Source organism: Macaca mulatta, chromosome 14 (assembly GCF_049350105.2).
Source record: "Macaca mulatta isolate MMU2019108-1 chromosome 14, T2T-MMU8v2.0, whole genome shotgun sequence".
Taxonomy (NCBI): domain Eukaryota; kingdom Metazoa; phylum Chordata; class Mammalia; order Primates; family Cercopithecidae; genus Macaca; species Macaca mulatta.
In genome coordinates this window covers 75,358,062-75,379,168 of record NC_133419.1, presented here as the reverse complement: position 1 = coordinate 75,379,168, position 21,107 = coordinate 75,358,062, and the positions used below count along the sequence as shown (strand labels likewise).

Genomic DNA, 21,107 nt, shown 5'->3' with positions numbered 1-21,107 from the left:
GAGGCTGAGCCAAGAGAATGGCATGAACCCGGGAGGCAGAGCTTGCAGTGAGCCGAGATTGCGCCACTGCACTCCAGCCTGGGTGACGGAGCAAGACTCTGTCTCAAAAAAAAAAAGAAAAAGAAACTGACCTATGTGTATATATATATATATACACACACACACACAGGGGTTATCACCCCAGCTACTTGTTGCAATTGGTCCCCTGCCTTTGCACTTGTGGCATTTTAGGACAGTTTCTTTTATATATGTATGTCAGACTTTTTTTTTTTTTTTTTTTTTTTTTTTGAGACAGAGTTTTGCTCTTGTTGCCCGGGATGGAGTGCAGGGATGAAACCTCAGCTCACCGCAACCTCCACCTCCTGGTTCAAGCCATTCTCCTGCCTCAGCCTCCCAAGTAGCTGGGATTACAGGCATCTACCACCACCACCATGCCCAGCTAATGTTTTGTATTTTTAGTAGAGATGTGGTTTCACCACGTTGGCCAGGGTGGTCTTGAACTCCTGACCTCAGGTGTGACTTACCTGTCTTGGCCTGCCAAAGTGCTGGGATTAAAGGCATGAGCCACCATGCCTGGCCTCAGACTCATTTTTAATAGCTGCATTATACACACACACAGGGAAAATGCCTAAGACATATTAAGTTTAAAACACAAATTACAGGACATATATCAATATAATTCAATTTTTGTTAAAAAAAAAAAGTGTATGTGGAGATACATATTTGCATGTACATGTAAAGAAAAAAGCATATTGGGGGAACTCTAAGGGATCATCATGGAGAGGGTTATTCACTGTCTCTATCTGCAAGCCTTGAGACCCCTGTGTCTAACAGTACAGTTGGCCCTCTATATCTACAGATTTAACCAACCATGGATTAAAAATATATTTTAAAAAATAACAAAAAATATAAATAAAAAACCAATACAGTATAACTAGTTACATACCATTTACATTGTATTAGGTATTATAAGTAATCCAGAGGTGATTAAAAGTATATGGGAGGATGTGTATGGGTTATATGCAAATACACTACACATTTTATATAAGGGACTTGAGCATCCTTGGATTTTGGTATGCTTGGGGCTCCTGGAACCAATCTCCCACAAATACCAAGATGACTGTAACTCCTCCATTGTAAAAATACACTTATCTGGTTACATGCTTTCAAAAACTTTAAGAAGCTCACGGATTAGGATTATCACCTTGTGGGAGGGAAAGGAAGCAGAAACCGGAAGCTCAGAGAGAATTCTGCAACTTACCCAAGGTTTATAGGAATGAAGAGTACAGAATCCAAGGCTTTAACTTTCTGTCCAGTGTTGTTCACAATTCCCTACTATGTGGTGTGAGATAGGACAACCTTCCCAAGACAAACAGGAAGTGCGATAATGGTAATTTCTTACAAACTAAATATAGTGTTGGGGCCTAGGCTCAGCCGGAACTGATGTTTTGTAAATCTGCAGGGAAATATTCCTAAAGGTCAAAGGATCTTGGCAAGCACCCAGGTCTTCTCTGACCATACTGGGAAAACACTGGAAAAACTGCTGTTTTGTCTCTGCAGGACCACAAACTCTGAAGCCAGACTCCCCAGGTTTGAATCCCAGTTCTATCACTAGCTGTGTGACAATTATTTAACTTTTGTATCTCAGCTTCCTCATGTGTAAAATGGGGATAATAACAGTACCTACCTCTTAGGATTGCTGTGAGCATTATTAACACATGTAAAGTACTTGGAGCATTTCTGACACAAAATAAGTACAGAATGTTGTTATTGTTGTTATCACTGGAAAGCTAAGAGTTCCTCAGCTACAGGTTCTCAGGGGTCTCTGACAAGTAAAATAGCCTAAAAACGAAAAAAACCTATAGTAGAAAGATGTTAACACTCGTTTCTCTGTTCTCTCCATCAAGACTATGACTCATTTTTTTCACATCTTCCTTCCTTTTATTGAAAAAAATTTTAGAAAATGGCAGTTAATAAAAGGCACAAACAAATCAACAGGGATATACTAGTGGAAAACACAATATAAAACTAAAATGCCATTGGCTTCTTTAACTGGTTAAAAGCACAAAATGTAACAGGCAGAAAGTCTGTTTCAAACAAATTAAAAAGCTATGTTTTTTTTAAATTCTCCCCAAATCAGATATATACACACCCACAAAAATAGTGTGTGAAGGAAAGCTGTCATACACAAGACGTTGTATCCTGAATTCTTCAAGGAAACACATATTGAAATAGGAATTAACAGAGTCAGCAACAGATTAATAATTTTTTAAAATTCAGTCTTAAAATGCTACATGGCCCAAAGCTATACTATATAAAGTATGCTAGGTACAAAAGAAAACATCTGTACAGCTTTTAGCAAAACTACTTTCCCAGAAAAGCAAATTAAAATAATGTAATCAGCAGATCAAGGAGACTACAGCTAGACATCAGAGCTACAACTTCTCATATCTGTGTCAGAAAATCCTATTTATCCAGAATAGACTAAAATTTCAGGACAAAACAGGGACTTTTAAACATTTCTTACTTTACCCATTTTAAGTTCTTTTTATCTCCCCCACCCCGCAAGCCAGTAATTCAGCAAGATCCAGCAGAAAGAGGGCTACTTTTAGAATTGGCTATTTTATTTTTCTTTCTACGGCGAGACTGTCATGGAGCCTGGATATTTCAGGCTCATATGCATCCATGACCAGTGTCCCACTGTGGTCAAAAAACTTAGCAATGGACTTGGTGAACTCAGCTTCCCGCTGCTGCTTTGTTCTCCCACTGATGAAGGTCAGCTTCAAGGTGTATTTGTCATCAAACCTAAGCATGGGGGCAAAGATAACAAATCAAAAACCAAACACAGAGATTCAACCAGTAACAATACGGCACCAAGTGATTCCGAAGAAAAGGAGTAAGTTGGGCACCGGTGATACAGGGAACAAACACATCCTTTAAAAGCAAAAACAAAAACAAAACCCCAGGGCTCCTAACTCTTCAAGATACTAGTTCTGATTCTTAGGTGTTGATATATCTTTCCTGCTTTAATTACTGTGTACCTCCTTTACCTTGCTGTAGACTTTTAAGCCATGTGGACCATCTTCTCCCATCTCTGGACTTTGTATTTGCCATGCTAGATAGGTCTTCCTAGAAGACTCTTCTCCCCTGTCTCACCTGACAAGTTCTTATTTGTTTTTTTTTTTTTTTTGAGACGGAGTCTCGCTCTGTCGCCCAGGCTGGAGTGCAGTGGCCGGATCTCGGCTCACTGCAAGCTCCGCCTCCTGGGTTCACGCCATTCTCCTGCCTCAGCCTCCTGAGTAGCTGGGACTACAGGCGCCCGCCACCTCGCCCGGCTAGTTTTTTGTATTTTTTAGTAGAGATGGGGTTTCACCGTGTTAGCCAGGATGGTCTCGATCTCCTGACCTCGTGATCCACCCATCTCGGCCTCCCAAAGTGCTGGGATTACAGGCTTGAGGCACCACGCCCGGCCCTTATTTGTTAACACTACACTTGGGCATAAACTTTTCTGGGAAAGCCTCCCAATCTGGGTCAGATGTGTCTCCTCTGTCTTCCACAGCACCATCAATCAACATTCAACTCAAATACTGACCTCCTATCATATGCCAGGCCTCATAATAGGATACTATGGTATCAACAAAATTACCTATCTGTTGACATGATGTGTACTATGTTCTTCACTAGACTGGGAGGTTTCTTTTCCCTTTGTTTCTGGTGCTTGAATCAGGATTGTCTAGGAGATTCTTGAGCAAAGATTTTTGTCTCGTTTCATACTCTTAGCTGGGTTTCTAGTAGGCAATCAAATTTTTATAAATAAATGAAGAACCCTTGCTTTCAAGGATGCTCTCCAATCCCAGGGTGTCTAGTCCTTACACTCTGTAATCAATCTAGCTCCAGGTTTTACTCTGATCACAGGCCAGGGATGCTAACTGCTTTACTAAATGAACTCCAGAGACTCTTTATCTATACTTTAAGGTACCCTGAAGGCCATTACTATGTCCATCCATTCAAGAGGGTTTAATGACACCAATTACTGGTAGGCTGACATCCCCCACCCTGTTTCCATTTATTGGGACATATTCAGTGGATTGTTAAGCTAGTATTATCTTTAGATGAAGCAGTTTCTTGAGGCTGTATTTCTGCATGTTTAAAATGGGAGAACTTCCATCTGCTTTTAGGATTACTGTCATAACTAAAACAGTGCCTATCATTAACTAGTGCTCAAAAGATCACAGCTCCTCAGTAATTGCTGGTCTAGGCAGTAACTCCCAACTTGGAGAGCTAGTCGTGAAGTTCCTTTAACTATTTTCAACACCTCAAAAGATTTTCTCAAGTTCTGACCAACTGCTACTAATTGATATCACAGTAATTTTTAGATTTCTGTGCCCAGTTTTATTGGCAGGTACATGGCTTTGGTGGCAGTCCATGAACTGATGAGTTGTGACCTGACACATTTTAGAAATGTTCATTAATTAAGATATTTATTAAGCCTACCTATATGGGTCAGGCAGTTTTAGATGGTAAGAATATACGGCAGTGAACATAATATAAATGTCTGCCTTTTGGGACTTTCATTTCAGTGTGTGTAGGGAACAGACAGTATAAAAAAATAAGATGTTCTCTTAAATAGGTGGGCAGAAAAACCTTCACTAAGCAGATGTTTGAGCAGAGCCAAGAAAGGTAAGAGAACAAGCTCTCTGGAAAAAGAATGCTCCAGGCAAAAGCAACAGCAAGTGCAAAGGCCCTGAGGCAAGAACATGCCTGAAATGTCTTAAGAACAGAAAGGGGCGTAATGTGAACAGAATGAAGTGGGAGAGGATGAGAGCCATAGGAGATGAGGGGTATGTTTGCATAGGTGTGTGAAGTACAGAGAATAGACATGTATGGACTTCCAGGCCATCCTCAGGATTCTGGCGATTTCTCTGAGAGAGTTTTGAGCAAAAGACTGAGTTGATTATGTTTCAAAATGATCACTTTGCTTGCCGTCCTGGGAATAGACTATGGGTGGGGAGAGGGCTGCAGAAGTCCATTAGAACATCATTACAGTGGGCTGGGCACCGTGGCTCACGCCTGTAATCCCAGCACTTTGGGAGCCCAAGGTGGGTGGATGACGAGGTCAGGAGATCAAGACCATCCTGGCTAACATGGTGAAACCCTGTCTCTATTAAAAATGCAAAAAATTAGCAGGGCGTGGTAGCAGGCACCTATAGTCCCAGCTATTTGGAAGGCTGAGGCAGGAGAATGGCGTGAACGTGGGAGGCGGAGCTTGCAGTGAGCCGAGATCGCGCCACTGCACTCCAGCCTGGACAAAAGTGTGAGACTTCGTCTCAAAAAAACAAAAAAACAAACAAAGAACATCATTACAGTAACTTATGTGACAGAGAATGGTAGCAGCAGAGATGGTAAATGGTTAGACAATACATTTAGATGGTACAGCGAACAGGATTTTCTGACAGAAGGACTGAGAAAGAGGAGTCAAAATGACTCCAGAGCTCTGTAAGGACAGCACTGCCATTTATTGAAGTGGGAAAACTGAGGGCAGGTTTGGACGAGGCAAAGATGAGTAAGGTTTTGGACATGTTGACTTTGAGATGCCTATTGGGATCCAACATCAAACAGAATGCCGGAATATATTTAGAGTTCAGAGAAGAGATCAAGGATGAAAATACAAATTTAGAGATCTTCATCATAGAGAAGAGGTTCCAGAACAAGCCCCGGTGGCATTTCAAATGTAAAACAAATGGGAGATGAAGAATCACAAAGGAGACTGAGGAACAGACATTAAGGTAAGAAGAAAATTAGAAGCGTGTGGTATCCGAGGAGCCTAGTTAAAAAAAAAAAGTATTACAAGGTAAGGGTAATTAGCTATGTCAAATGCTGCTGACAGGTCAAGTAAGAGGAGAAAAGAGAAGACAAGAGCAGATCCAGGTGATAGCACAAAAGGAAAAGGAAGGTAGAGAAATGAGGAGACTGTCTGAGGAGCAGAAGTGGAAATAAAACTTTTTTTTTTTTTTTTTTTAGTTGGGAGAAATTACAGTATATATGTATGTCAGACGGAATGATCCAGCAGACGGAAACATCAAGTAAAGGAGAAGGGATAGAATCCCATAGACCAGGGAGGGAAGGTCTTAGATAGGTACTTGGAAGTAGGTAAGTAGTGATGGTAGACTTATGATGGCTTCTATCTTCCCAACAACAAAATACTGACAGTAAAGATAGGGGAGGAGGCCTAGGAGGTTTGAGGATAGGGAAGATATGAAAGATCCTCCAGGACAGGGAGAGAGTAACTGGACTACAGAAGTGTCATGGAATCTAAGCCAGGTAAGGAGGAAGTGAAGTGGGTTACAGATACCGCTGGGGCAGAAGAAATGCTGTGACAAGAGAACTAGAAGGAAATAAATTAGAATAACAGGAAGCAATGGTCAGGGTGGGACACTTAAAACTGAAATTATTGAACGTAGTTTGTTCTTAGTAATTGCAAGGTCTACTAGGGTATGTCTATGAAAGTCAGTGTTTAAGACATGATAGAAAACAGGATAATGGGAAGAAGGAAGTAAAACTGAGAGGCCAAATTACTAGAATAATCATCTATGTGAATATGGCAATCACCAAGACTTATGAAAGGACAAATGTTAGAGAGTGCCAATGAGCCAGGAATTATCTTCAAAAGAGCAGGTCTGTATTTAACTGCAAGGAAGAGGCATAGAAGTGGCACAATGTGATGACATGCATTCAAAGGGCGGGGGGCGGTTTAGGGAAGAGGAGGCATTGGAAGCTGCAAAGGGGAGACCCATCTCTACCTGTAGTACCAGAGTAATGAAGGCTGTGAGAGAAACATCAGCCACCACTTGCAGTCTGCAGAGGAATTACGTCCTCAGGGGTTATGGTCCAGTTTCACTTAGGGCAAGAAAGAGAAGGGAATGTTCACAGAGACGGCTAGGTTATAGGGGACTTTGTGGATGGCTGACAATGACTTGGCTGCAGGCAGAGACTAATTAGGAGGTCATGGCTGCTGCCCAGCTCAGATGAACGTCAATCATTCACATAACAAAACATGCCACGCCAGGCCCTCGGCTGGGTCTGGTTACCAAGGGGTAAGTGAGAAAGTCCCACCTGGGCTTAGGTTTCTAGTGTATAGTGAATGGTAAAGGAGCTCACGCTTTGGAGGAGAGGGGCAGGCCCAGGAGGAGACACAAACAGTAAATAATTATAGCTCCATGTTTTAACTAACAGAGGTAAGCATAAAATGCTTTTAAGAATAACTAGGACGGGCTGGGCGTGGTGGCTCATGCCTGTAATCCCACCACATTGGGAGGCGGAGGCTAGGGGATCACTTGAGGTCAGGAGTTCATGACCAGTCTGGCCAACATGGTAAAATCCCATCTCTACAAAAAATACAAAAATTAGCTGGGTGTGGTCGTGGGTCCGTAATCACAGCTACTCAGGAGGCTGAGGCAGGAGAATTGCTTGAACCCAGGTGATGGAGGTTGCAGTGAGCCAAGATCGCATCATTGTGCTCCAGCCTGGGTGACAAGAGTGAAACTCCATCTCAAAAAAGAAAAAAAGAATAACCAGGACCACCTAATTTAAACTAAGGCACGTCAGGGAAGGCTTCTTGGAAGTAGGAGTGAGCCAGGTTACAGAAAGATAGCTAAGCCAGAGAGAAGAACATGTTTAAAGGTACGGGGTCACTGGGAAACTTGGATAACTTAGCATCTTGCAAATTCCATAATATTGCCAGAGTGAGAGAATGGATTTTGAGAGGGGCATAAAAGAAAGCTGGAGATGTCACTAGGAGATGAATGCTGTAACACTTCATATGCTGAAGGAGTTTAGACTGTATAATGAATGTGCTGGGGAGTCACAAAATCACTTTTTGCGAGAGAGTCACATAGCTTGTGCTGTCTGCACATGGCAACTGGTAGTCTGTGAAACCTTTCATTGCCATTTTCACATCACGTGACCTGGCAGTGGGAATAAGACATCAGAATCAGCCACTGTTAAGCTACTAAATCCGTCTGTGAGGTGGGGGAGGGGGAAGACATCAGCAGAAAGTGGGGAACAAAGCAAGAACGTTCACACTTCCACTCCACCAAAAATATGGCAGTTGGTAAAAATAGTAGGAAACGTGAAAAAATCAGAACCCTTGTACACTGCTAGTGACATTGTAAAATAGGGCAGCCACTTTGGACAACAGTCTGGCAGTTCCTCAAACAAAAAGAGTTACCATACGATCTAGTAAGTCTTCTCCTAGGTGTACTACCCAAGAGAAATGAAAACATGTCTGCCTAAAAACATGTACACAAATATGGATAGCAACATTATTCATAATAGCCAAAAAGTAGAAACAACCCAAATGTCTGTCAACTAACAAATGGATAAACAAAATGGAATATTGCTTGACCAAAGAAAGGAATAAAGTACTGGTACATGCTACAACATGAATGAACCTCGTGTGCAGTATATATAGGAAGTAATGGCACTAAGTGAAAGAACCTAGTTATAAAAGACCACATATTGTATGATTCCATTCATATAAAATGTCCATAAGAGAGAACAGAGAAAGTAGACTGGTGGTTGCCCAGGGCTCAGGGAAGCGGAAGGATAGGGAAGTGATTAGCTAGAGTACAGAGGTTTTTTTTTTTTTTGAGGTGATGAAAATGCTCTCAAATTGACTGTAATAATGGTTGCAAATATCTGTAAATACACTAGAAACTTGTGAACTGTACACTTTAAATGGGTGAAATGTATGGTAGGTGAATTATATAAAAGTTATTAAAAAATACAAAAGTCAGAATAAAAATAATGAAATTACAATGCCACTAAGTTTTAGAATTCTGCAACTCTGCTTCAGTGGCCTGGTAGAGGATGCAGATTATGATGGCTGAGGCCAAAGGGCAGCTCGAAGCCCCTGTTAGGAGATAAGCAAGGACTCAGCTGCAACAACAGAATGAAGGTCTGCTTCCCTTTCTCATAGGCGCCTCTACAAGTTGGCAATGAGAGAGCCTGTACAGCACAGATGCTACACTTAATTTCATATGTAAATAATTGTACTTATAATTTGTGGGGCTATTATGCACTAGTTAAGTATAATATGTTTTTAAGATAGTGACTACGAGTATGAATTCTGGTTTCAAACTTGGGCTGGAATTCCTGCTCTACCACTTTTGGGCTATATGATACTGGAAGAGTTGATTTAACCTTTGGGCCTGTATTCTTATCTATAAAATGAGTGTTCTAAAATCTAAATGAGATAATGCATTTAGCAGAATACCCAACATATAGTAAATGTTCAATAAACATTTGCTATTATTATAATTGGTATTTCATCTTCCCAGAAACTCTAGACATCATTTTTGACCCCACTAAACCTGATAATTTATATGATTTACCCAAAGTTATACAGCTAGAAAGAAACTGAACTGGAACACGAACATAGTTCTTGGTACCTACAAAACACATGTGTGTCAGCTGTACAAAGTTATACCTAACACTGGTCAGAAATAGACTGTAGATTGTGCTTTTTTTGAGTTGCCCAGTGCACTGCTCCAGAGATTCTTGACTGTATTCATGGAGAGAAGACAGGATCATAGAAGACACAGAAGCTAATGGAGTTTTCAAAGATAACTGATCTCTCATCTTTGGCCTTTATAGTTTTGTATACTTAATCGTCTCTGTTAACTGGCCACAGGAAAAAGAATCATTCTTCATTCTTCCACCAAAGCACTTTCTCCCACAGTTTATCCTCAGAGCATTTCTGTGATAATGCAATCTCAGAACTATAGAGCTAGGACAAACCTTCTAGATCATTCACACTCCTTTCTTCATTTTATATGACTAGCCCTATGATCCATGTAGAGTAGGCACATAATAAGTCTTCTGTTGATAATGATAACATGCCAGGGCAAATCCAACACCAGGATTGAAAAATCTGTGAAGATAGTCATACCTTTTAAGACTGGAGGACAGCTGCCAAATATCATCAGGATCCATTCCTGTAGGATCTTTCCTGTGGGCCACGAGAAAGATGCTCTTCTCCTTATATGAGGTATAAATGGTCAGAATCCCCATCATCACAAAATAGGTTCAAATAAAGTTAAGGGAAAAATACCCAAACATAAAAGAGAAGTAACACAAATTGACAAGCAAGAGATATAAAAACTTTCATAATGATAGTCCTAAAGAAGACAGCTTTGTCTTGCTGCAAAAACACTGAAAATTTAGCTATTTCATTTTCATCCTTATGTTTATGTACCAAGAGAAACAAGGTTCTCTCTGGTTAATTCTGCAAACATCTCAAAATGGAAGAAAAGAAAAAGGTACAGAGCATAAACTAGCTCTCATCTTTATGTTCAAAGACAACATGTATAATAAGATACTTAGTTTGTCAAGACTTTGTCATATAGTGCTTATTTCTTTATAAAAAACAACTAATAGTCCCAGTGGACTTGACCATGTTCAACTGATTTTAAGGGTTATAAGAAGAGAAGAAAAGTGACCCAAATAGTTCACTATAGGAGAGTATGTCAAATAGTACTACAATTACTTCCTGTATGCACATAGACTTATTATTATATTGTTTTTGACAGTATTAAGTACCATATATAATAAGCACTTACAGTTTGCCAAAAACTAGCATGAGAGCTTTGTGTACACTGTGCCATTTAAATTTCAGAAACAAGGCTGGGCACGATAGCTCACACCTATAATACCAGCACTTTGGGAGGCCGAGGCAGGCAGTCTGAGACCAGCCTGGCCAAAAGGGAACAATGGGAAATTCCATTTCTACTAAAAATACAAAAATTAAGGCTAGGCATGGTGGCTCACGCCTGTAATCCCAGCACTTTGGGAGGCTGAGGTGGGCAGATCACTTGAGGTCAGGAGTTTAAGACGAGCCTGGCCAATATGGTGAAACCCCATGTTTCTACTAAAAATACAAAAATTAGCCGGGCATGGTGGTACATGCCGGTAGTCCTGGCTACTCAGGAGGCTGAGGCATGAGAATGGCTTGAACCCAGGAGGTGGAGGTTGCAGGGTGGCAGTGAGCCGAGATCGTGCCACTGTGCTCCAGCCTGTGTGACAGAGCAAGACTCCATCTCAAAAAACAAAAAACAAAAAAATTTAGCTGGATGTGGTGGTGCAGGCCCATAATCCCAGCTACTTGTGTGGCTGAGGCAGGAGAATCACTTGAACCCGGGAGGCAGAAGTTGTAGTGAGCCAAGATCGTGCCACTGCACTCCAGCCTGGGCGACAAAGTGAGACCCTGTCTCAAAAAATAAAAATAAAATAAAATAAAAATAAATTTCATGAACAGTGCTCGCTTCAGCAGCACATATACTAAAATTAGAATGATACAGAGATTAGCATGGCCCTAGCACAAGGATGACAGGCAAATTCATGAAGCATTCCATTAAAAAAGAGTTTAAAAAGATAAATTTCATGAACAGGAAAGGCAGGAAAATATAGTGCAAAGTATATGGACTTCAGAGTAGAGATAATCCTAGATTTAAATCTTGGCCTTTAATCAGTATAATCATAACAAATAACTTCCTTGCCCAAGTCTTAGTATCCTTACCTTTAAAACTGGGATAATACTGATATTTTAGAATTATCATGAGATTTAGAGATGAAGGATATATGTAGTCTATGATACAGAAGAATTTTTTTTTTTTTTTTTTTTTGAGATAGGGTCTCACTCTGTCACCCAGGCTAGAGTACAGTGGCACGATCTCAGCTCACTGCAGCCTCAACATCCCAGGCTCAAGTGATCCTCCCATCTCAGCTTCCTGAGTAGCTGGGATTATAGGTGTGCGTCACCACACCCAGCTAATTTATTTTTAATTTATCTAATTACTTTATTTATTTTCTGTCGCCCAGGCTGCAGTGCAGTAGTGGATCTCGGTTCACTGTGACTTCCGCCTCCTGGATTCAAGTGATTCTTGTGCCTCAGCCTCCCAAGTAACTGGACTACAGGCATGCACCACCACGCCCAGCTAATTTTTGTATTTTTGGTAGAGACAGGGCTTCTCCACGTTGCTGAGGCTGGCCTTGAACTCTTGGGCTCAAGCAATTCGCCCACCTTGGCCTCTCAAAGTGTTGGGATTACAGGCATGAGCCACGATGCCACAGAAGATATTTATAATGTAGTCCCTACTATTATAAATAAAACTGATATGACTAAAAATAAGACCTTGTTTTATTAAACAAATATAACCAAACAAATGAATTACCATCAAGGTAGTTCTCTTGGGAGGCCAGATGTTTGTAACAAGATTGCTATCATTTTCAAATCGCTTTGGAATTCCCCTGGGAACTGTCTCTAGAACCTATAGACTATTATTCTTTTGAACTGCCTTAACGGTGAAAAATTCACACTGGGATGATTAATCTGATGACTGGAAGGAGTCAAGGATCACCTGGTACCACTTCTGGGGGCTATGTAGGGCAAACTGGATAATACAATTTTTGACTAGGATCTGCTTTATTAGAGGTTTGCTAACTGCCTCTGAAGATAAATCTCCAACATGAAGTTTTAAAACATATTTCAGGTTGGCTGGGCACAGTGGCTTATGCCTGTAATACCAGCACTTTGGGAGGACTGCTTGGGCCCAGGAGTTTTGACACCAGCCTAGGCAACATAGTGGGACCTTGTCTCTGTAAAAAATTTAAAAATTAGGTAGGCATGGTGGCATGTGCCTGTCTGCTCAGGAGGTTGAGGTAGGAGAACTGCTTGAGCCAGGAGGCTGAGGCTGCAGTGAGTCATAATCACACCATTGTACTTCAGCCTGGGTGACAGGGTAAGACCCTGTCTCAAAAAAAAAAAAAAAAAAAAAAATTTAGGTAGTGGTAACATTGTTTAAAAAAGTAAACTGCCTACCAAAATTATCTGTTTTAATAGTGAAGTATAATTAAGTTCTTTTTTTTTTTTGGGGGGGGGGGCGGGGAACGGAGTCTCACTCTGTTGCCCAGGCTGCAGTGCAGTGGCGTGATCTCGGCTCACTGCAAGCTCCGCCTCCTGGGTTCACGCCATTCTCCTGCCTCAGTCTCCGGAGTAGCTGGGACTACAGGCGCCCGCCACTACGCCCGGTTAATTTTTTGTATTTTTAGTAGAGACGGGGTTTCACCGTGTTAGCCAGGGTGGTCTTGATCTCCTGACCTCGTGATCCGCCCGCCCTGGTCTCCCAAAGTGCTGGGATTACAGGCGTGAGCCACTGTGCCCGGCCTTAATTAAGTTCTTTATATTCAACTTCTTGAGAAAAAAAAATCAACTGGGTAGGCAACGATCATGATCTTATATTTATCATAAAAAAGAGGGGAAAGGAAATGATTATATATCAAATACAACATAAAATCTCTCATTTTATCTTCATGATAATTCTGAATGCTACCCATATTTATAAATGAGTGGTATTCAAATCATTTCAAAAATAAGTAAATTTTCATTAGCACAAGATCACAAATACCTTGGATTTCAAACCCACATTCTCTAGCTCCAGAATAAGTTCTTAATTCCACTATAATACAAGTCACACTTGTGTCTCATGCTAATTTCCAGTTCAGCTCCTCAGCTTCAAGTAAACCTGATACAGATCTGAGTCTCCAAAATCAGTTCCTTTCCTAATTTGAAGCAGCCACGTCTAATGGGAAAAGTTCTGGGCTAGAAATGAGAAGAGCTGGGTTCACGATTACTATGTGTTTTGCTATTAAGTGCTCATATTAGGATAATAACCTCTACATTAATAACAAAAATGAATTACGATAAAATAACCATACTAAACATAAAATATCAATGACAGTTACTATATAAAATGATAGATGTTTACTAGATAAACATCACAGCTCATAATATTAAATTCTAACATTAGCAAGCCCTAACATGAAAGTCTGTTTTGTTTTTTGTAGGGAGAAGCATCAGCAGATTTTTTAAAATGGTCACTAGAAAACAAACCTGGGCATAAAGGATATGATATGACGCACAAAGCCAAAACGGGTTTCGACTCTGGAAAGGGGTGCATATAATCCCAAATCAAAGCCACTATGGCAAAGAAACAGGAGATTGTACAGATGGTGAGGCGACCATCAATTAGACCAAAATTCTCCACGTATTTGTATTTTTCCAGAAGTACCTGGTGAGAAAAAGAAGGAATCAAGCTAATAGGAATACTTCCTTCCCAGTATCTGCTTTTATTCTTGATTTCCATGATAAAAGAATCTATGAATTACCAAGAAGTTCCCTCCAGTTGGGATTTTACCACACCAAACAAATAAGACTCAAGTCTTCTATAAAGAACCAAGAGAAAAAGTTCATCAATCCCTCATATAAAAACTTTAAACTCCTCAACTTTTCCCACAGCTAAAATGTTCTTCTGACTTTTTCTGTGAGAAATTTTAGAAACTGCTTTCTGACTCAATTTCTAACACTGAAAACTAAGGTCACTCCAAGTTACAAAAGGAAAAGATTTTCCAGGAGAGATGGCCATCAGCTGTATAGATACTAACCAACCCCTCCTCAAGAAAGTACCTTTTTGGCAGAATCATCCAAAGAGTTTTTCACAGCTGATCCATCCCACTTGTCAATTTTTACAGGCTTATCATCTATCTTCCACTGTAAAACAAACAGAAAAGTTGTGCATCAAGAAACTAGGCCTCTTACTGAAGGTAAAATGAACCACTTTTTAAGAGCATCTCTCATGCACACATAATATTTACTCTTTGTCTTCTGATGTTGCAGAACTAAAAGACAAAACAGGCTATTCTGGGCACACCCCTATGGGGTAGCCCTGCAAGAAGCAGTTAAAAACAAGCAAACAAAAAAGACCAAACAATTAAAATAGATGAGGTAACCAGAGTCAGGTGGTACTCATGTGATGTTGACATTGCCAGTCTCCATGCAGAGAATATAAAAACAACCCCAGAACCAGAACACGTATATGGGCTGCAGAGACTGTAAGTGTAAACTTGCATATCCCACCTTCATTTTACCCAAATGTGAGTATAGAAAATTACTCTATTTATTCATGCTTTCCTTCTCTGACAACAAAACTCACAAAATACAGATACATGAATTTACAGACACTAACAAAATGGGGAGGATCTCCTTTAATATCACTTTGTCAGCTAACAACTTTTATTATTTTACCAGCATGTCTTAACTTTAAGACAGCAATTCCAGTATAGCCTGTTGGAAACAACACTAAATTTTAAATTACAAACCAAGTCCCAGACTCAGTCCCATCATGAGTTGAGTGGACAAACTCTGCTTCTATTTCCTTTATCTATAGAGGTTTAGAAAGTTTCTCAAACACTACTATTCAGAGGCAAATAATTCTCTCACTCACTGCTCATGTAGAAGTTCAAAATGTTACAGCACCTACGAATGCCAATTTAGCACCCTGAATTCAGCTTCCCACTTCTGGGAATGTTTCTATAACTGAATACATGTGAAATGATATACAAGGCTACTCACTGCAGCATTGTCTGTAATAGTGAAAAGCTGGAAGTAACTCGAATGCTCATTTACAAGGGGATTGGTTAAACAAACTACGGTACATCCAGATATCTTATCAGGGTAGAGAAATATGGGGAGGAGTAAGACTACTTACGTGTGCCTTTAAAATTTTTTAACCATGTGAATGTATTACATAGTAAAAAATTTTCTCAAATTCAAGTATTTAAGTAAATGTAGCTTAAGAGGAACAGGGTGCTACAAATAATCTGATAAACCTGGTTTTTTTTGTAGAACATTAATGGCCAACTCTTAATTTTTTAGATCAAGTGAACAAATATTATATTCCATAAAAATCACAAACCAGCAAGCAATCCCAAATTCATTTGGATTTAGAATGGATTATTTTATGGAAAGACAGAGAATGTCATATTTATCTTTTGGATTGAGCACAAGTACAAAGATAATGCCTATAAGAAATAAAGAGATGGCAGTGGTGAGTACCTGCCGTCCCAGATACTTGGGAGGCTGAGGTGGGAGAACAGCTTGAGCCCAGGAGTTCCAGTCCAGCCTGGGCAATATAGTGAGAACTTGTCTCTGGAAAAAATAAATAAATAAATAAACAATAAAAAATAAAATAAGAAGTAGGATAAAAATAATTGTAAAGATTTTAAACAACTACAGAAATATAATTCATCAACTTTGATTTTTTAACTGTGATTCTATATATTATTATACAAAAGAGAAGGCCAGGTGCGGTGGCTCAAGCCTGTAATCCCAGCACTTTGGGAGGCCGAGACGGGCGGATCACGAGGTCAGGAGATCGAGACCATCCTGGCTAACACGGTGAAACCCCGTCTCTACTAAAAAATACAAAAAACTAGCCGGGCGAGGTGGTGGGCGTCTGTAGTCCCAGCTACTCGGGAGGCTGAGACGGAGAATGGCGTAAACCCGGGAGGCGGAGCTTGCAGTGAGCTGAGATCCGGCCACTGCACTTCAGCCTGGGCGACAGAGCGAGACTCCGTCTCAAAAAAAAAAAAAAAAAAAAAGAAAACCCGTTCTGGGAAGTTTGTTGGGAAAAATAACATGAGCTAAAAATAGCCATACTTAAAGTGATTAAAAGTCAATCAAGTTTTTTTTTCCCTTGGTGCCTTGTAAAAGCAAGTGTTTTTCTTCGAGAAAACTACTCATGGCAGCATACTGCAATATTGACTGCCAGCCTACAAATCAAACATGACACCTAATTTTAAAGATGCAAACTGAACCAAAAAGAAATTAGCAGGCTTTCTAGCTAGATAGCTCATTTACACTGTCAAGTAAATCCCTCTTTGAAGACATGCAAAAGAACCAACTTGTAGAGCCAAACCCACCATAGCATTTGAATTATTTGTGAAATAAAGTCAGAATAAAGTCATTTAAAAATTATGGGTCATTCAAAAACAGGGAAATCATATTCTCAGACACCTAGCCACACTTCACTGCCTGCATTGCATCACAGAAAAGAAACTTGCCTTTATAAGTCAGAAAATAATGTCTTAAAAATTTGGGGGAATAAAATGCAGAAGCAGCCATTACAATGTATTGAAATAGCCTCAGCTATAACTTCACTGCCTGGTACCTAGAAGCAATCTTCAGTAAGTGGAACAGAAACATTTCCAGTGAATTACATGAAATCACAAGAAAGGTTATAATTTGACTTTATGGCAACATAGGCCATTTTGAACCTAATAGTGTCCCTGGTACAGTACAGAGAACCATCTGGAAAAAGGGGAGTTGCTATTAGGGGCTGATTTTTCTGATTATTATTTCTCATCATGCTCAAAAACTGCTCATCAACTAAAATGTATGCTGCTCCTCACGTTCTCTCTACTACTAATTCGGGTATTTTAGAAGCTATCTTTTTTTTTTTTTTTTGCCTCATTTTTGTCTTCCTCAACACTAAGTGCAAATTGCTTTCCTTTTGTAATAGATAAAGCAAAAATTAGTTTATTTTATGTAGGACCTCACAGGATAAATTACAAAGAAGGGCAGTGTGCAGAAATAAGTGAACCTGGGCCCAAGACTGCCATCTTCGGCAAGGCTTGTTTGCAAGGTTGGCCCCTGGCTGGCATCTGACAAGCTGGCTGATAAAACAGTTCCCTACACTGATATAAATACATTCCCTCAGTGATAAGAATGGCTCACTGTGCCTCAACTGTTTGTATAAATGATGTGATTTATGTTGAACACCTTTCCTCCTGGAAATCTAGAAAAAATTAAAGTTCTTTATGTTGGCAGTATCCAAAATTTCAAAATGATATCCCTTACACAGGTCAATTTTCACCCACTGTAAAACTGCTATTGCCACTCATCTTTTTATTGCAGCACTAAGCAGACCCTCAATCCAGACACCAATGTTCTTCAGATTAGAAAACGAGACTTCAAAGAGGTTAAGTGCCATACAACTAGTAAATGACAGGCCAACAAAATTCTTTAGGGCTAAATTACAAATACATGTCTCATTATAAAACTGTCTCTTCTTCAGTGATATAAATTTATTTTTACTTGCCTTAATCCCTGAACTCAATCCCAAAGCAGATTGTGGCCTTATACTTAAAGGTGTACTGTACTTCAAATCACAAGCTAACTGGTTTTGGCCAGGCGCAGTGGCTCACTCCTATAATCCCAGCACTTTGGGAGGCTGAGGCAGATGGGTCGTTTGAGGTCAGGAGTTCGAGATCAGTCTGGCCAACATTGTGAAACCTCGTCTCTAATAAAAGTACAAAACTTAGCCAGGCTAAGTAATCCCAGCTACTTGGGAGGCTGAGGAAAGAGAATTGCTTGAATCCGGGAGGCGGAGGTTGCAGTGAGCTGAGATGGCGCCACTACACTCCAGCCTGGGTGAACAGAGGAAGACTCCATCTCAAAAAACAAACCACCCAACAAACAAAAAACAAAAAACAAACTGACTGGATTTAGACTAAATACAAATGTATGCAGACAAATGCTTTTTTTCCTTACCCAATAAGTGAATCCTTATTATCCAAGGGAGAATGGAGTCAGGCTACTTTATTTTAATCTTCACTTTTCCACTTAATACTGGAAGGCACTGGACAAATAATTTAACCGTTCTAAAGCCTTATTAGTTTGCTCAATTGTAAAATAAAGACGGTAAAAGTATCTATTTCACAGGTTGGTATGAGAAGTAAATAGTGTAATTATAAAACATAGCACAGTGCACAGTACCTAGTAAGTACTTAATAAAAATTAGCTATTGCTGTTGCTATTAATGATATAAAACTATATAATACACTGCATCATGATTACCTGACTGTATGTATTATCTCCCTCACTGGGTAACAGGGACTACACACTTTTGTATTCTCAGAGCCTGGAACACAATATACTCTCAATAGCTTTTTTTTTTTTTTTTTTAATGTCTAAATACTCACAAAGAAAAAAAGGGAAGAAAAAGATCTCTAAAATGTTACTCTCCAGTCTAAATTTAGCAAATGTAGACATGCTCAAAATGATCTCACTTGGTTCTTATTCACAGAATTTTTTTTAAGGGATGGAGGGCAGACAGAAGGTATAATCATAGCTACCATTTCCTGAATGCCTAACATGTGCTATGTATGTGCAAAGTATTTTATATACACTACCTCACTTAATTTCCACAATAACTCTACAAGGTAAGAACAGTTAAAATCTTCCTTTCACAGATAACACTAAGGGTTTAAAAAATTCGCCAAAGATGAAAGACAGAAAGTTGTAAAGCCAGGACTCAATACTCATGCTCTCTCACTATTCTACACTGCTTTCCCATGAAGAGAAAGGAAAGGAATTATTAGCCATCAAAAACACAAAAGAACAGGAAGCAAAAAGGTCCCTGAAGTGACAGCTATACAATGTATCTTGATTCCTAACAAGCTCTAGTTCATAACATTTTTAAAACCTTAAAAAAAAAAAAAAAAAAAAAAAGTTAATCTGAATAGGACCACAAAACTCACAGGGTATCAAAAATGTTGAATCTCCCCACTCAATGTAAAACCAACTGCAATTTGGCTGAAAAGAGAGATCAAAAAGTACTATTTTAAAGAAATTACTCCCCTACACTACCCACTGAAGAGATAAAGACAACTTTTTTTTTTTTTTTTGGAGACAGAGTCTTGCTCTGTCGCCCAGGCTGAGTGTAGTGGCATGATCTCAGTTCACTGCAACCTCCACCTCCTGGGTTCAAGCAATTCTCATGCCTCAGCTTCCCGAGTAGCTGGGATTACAGGCATGTGTCATCACACCAGGCTAATTTTTTGTATTTTTTAATAGAGATGGGGTTTCACCATGTTGGCCCTAGACTCGAACTCCTGGCCTCAAGTGATCCACGTACCCCAGCCTCCCAAAGTGCCACCACACCCGGCCAAGATAAAGACAACTTTTATCAAACTAATATACCTGATGCCAGAACTGGCTGGCTAACTAGTTAAAAGAAAACAGGCATTTGATAGCTTTAATAGAACACTATGAAGAATCATTTCAGTTACGTTTCTCCACTGCACATTTGAATAACAAAAAATTCTACAAAGACATTTCACTGAAGGTATGGCATCAGGAACTCCGTAAGTGATTAGGAAGGATATTAAACACAACTCAGGTCTGAAGGATATGCAGGCAATGCAGGAAGGCATTTTCCAAATTAACTCATGTGAGGGAATACAGCCTTCTGTTCCCCATGCGTCACCAGGCTTAAAGGGATAGGGTGGGATCAAAAAAAGAGACAAAATAAGCCAGGCACAGTGGCTCACGTTTATAACTTCAGCACTTTGGGAGGCCAAGGAGGAAGGATTGCTTGAGTTCAGGAGTCTGAGATCAGCCTGGGCAACGTAGCAAGACCCTATATCTAAAAAAAAAAAAATTTAATTAAAAAAATTAGCCAGGCATGGTGGTGCCCACCTATAGTCCCAGGTACTTGGGAGACTGAGGCAGGAGGATGGCTTGAGCCCAGGAGGTGTAGGCTGCAGTGGGCCGTGATTGTGCCACTGCACTCCAACCTGGACAACGGAGTGAGACTCCATCTCACAAAACGAAAGGACAAAATCCTTGGCCATTAGGATATGTCCAACAAAACAAAATTGTTTTGAGTATGACAACATGAACACCTTCAATTTTCTTATTTTAATAATAGTGAAAACAGAAGTTATGCAGTGATATAAAAGACCTGAGTGGATTGCTTCACAAAGTTCCCTGGCTTGATAATAAGACTCAAAGGATTCCTCAATTCACACTGGAGAGATGAAGAATTACCAGGGGTGAGAGTGGTGTCAATGGTGACCCTGTTCTGATTTAGACAGAATTGAGCATGGCTTTAAGAAAAACAAACTTTTTCTCTCCTTTATCCCAGTTTAGAAAGTAGACAGAAGCTGCAAAGGGGGAAAGTAGCAGGAGATGAGGCATCTGAGAGAAACCATTTCCTAGTTATTAGGCTAAAAAACTTGAATTTTATTCTGAAGCGGGCAATGGAGAGTATTTTAAGCAGGGGAATAACAATCAAATTTACGTTTTTTTTTTTTTTTTAAGTCATTTTAGTGGCAACCTGGCAGATGATCTGGAGAGGAGTAACACTGGACATAGAGATGTAGATGGAGCCTGATGTAAGTGCAGAGCCTCAATGCTCAATAGAGCAGCA

General features: G+C 39.9%; 1 protein-coding gene, 1 long non-coding RNA gene and 1 other non-coding gene across 4 annotated transcripts in view; 2 read left to right on the top strand and 1 right to left on the bottom strand.

The window, feature by feature from the left end:
* Positions 1 to 1,918: 1,918 nt before the first annotated feature.
* SPCS2 (signal peptidase complex subunit 2) overlaps positions 1,919 to 21,107 on the bottom strand; it is a 29,806-nt gene continuing 10,617 nt past the window's right edge. The window contains exons 2-6 of one of the 2 annotated variants that reach the window (XM_077960368.1): positions 15,950 to 16,042; positions 14,522 to 14,605; positions 13,966 to 14,126; positions 9,950 to 10,084; positions 1,919 to 2,805 (exon numbers count right to left, since the gene is read on the bottom strand). In XM_077960368.1, the coding sequence (XP_077816494.1) occupies positions 2,619 to 2,805; positions 9,950 to 10,084; positions 13,966 to 14,126; positions 14,522 to 14,605; positions 15,950 to 16,042 (660 nt within the window). In that variant the 3' untranslated portion in view covers positions 1,919 to 2,618. The remainder of the gene's footprint in view (positions 2,806 to 9,949; positions 10,085 to 13,965; positions 14,127 to 14,521; positions 14,606 to 15,949; positions 16,043 to 21,107) is intronic. The other variant, NM_001265830.2, reaches the window with a different exon arrangement.
* Positions 3,334 to 12,835, top strand: LOC144334387 (uncharacterized). The gene is made up of 3 exons (XR_013404174.1): positions 3,334 to 5,099; positions 10,733 to 10,950; positions 12,681 to 12,835. It is a non-coding gene; the product is annotated as an uncharacterized LOC144334387 (long non-coding RNA).
* On the top strand, positions 11,314 to 11,417 carry LOC114672480 (U6 spliceosomal RNA). Its single transcript, XR_003722895.2, has one exon. It is a non-coding gene; the product is annotated as a U6 spliceosomal RNA (small nuclear RNA).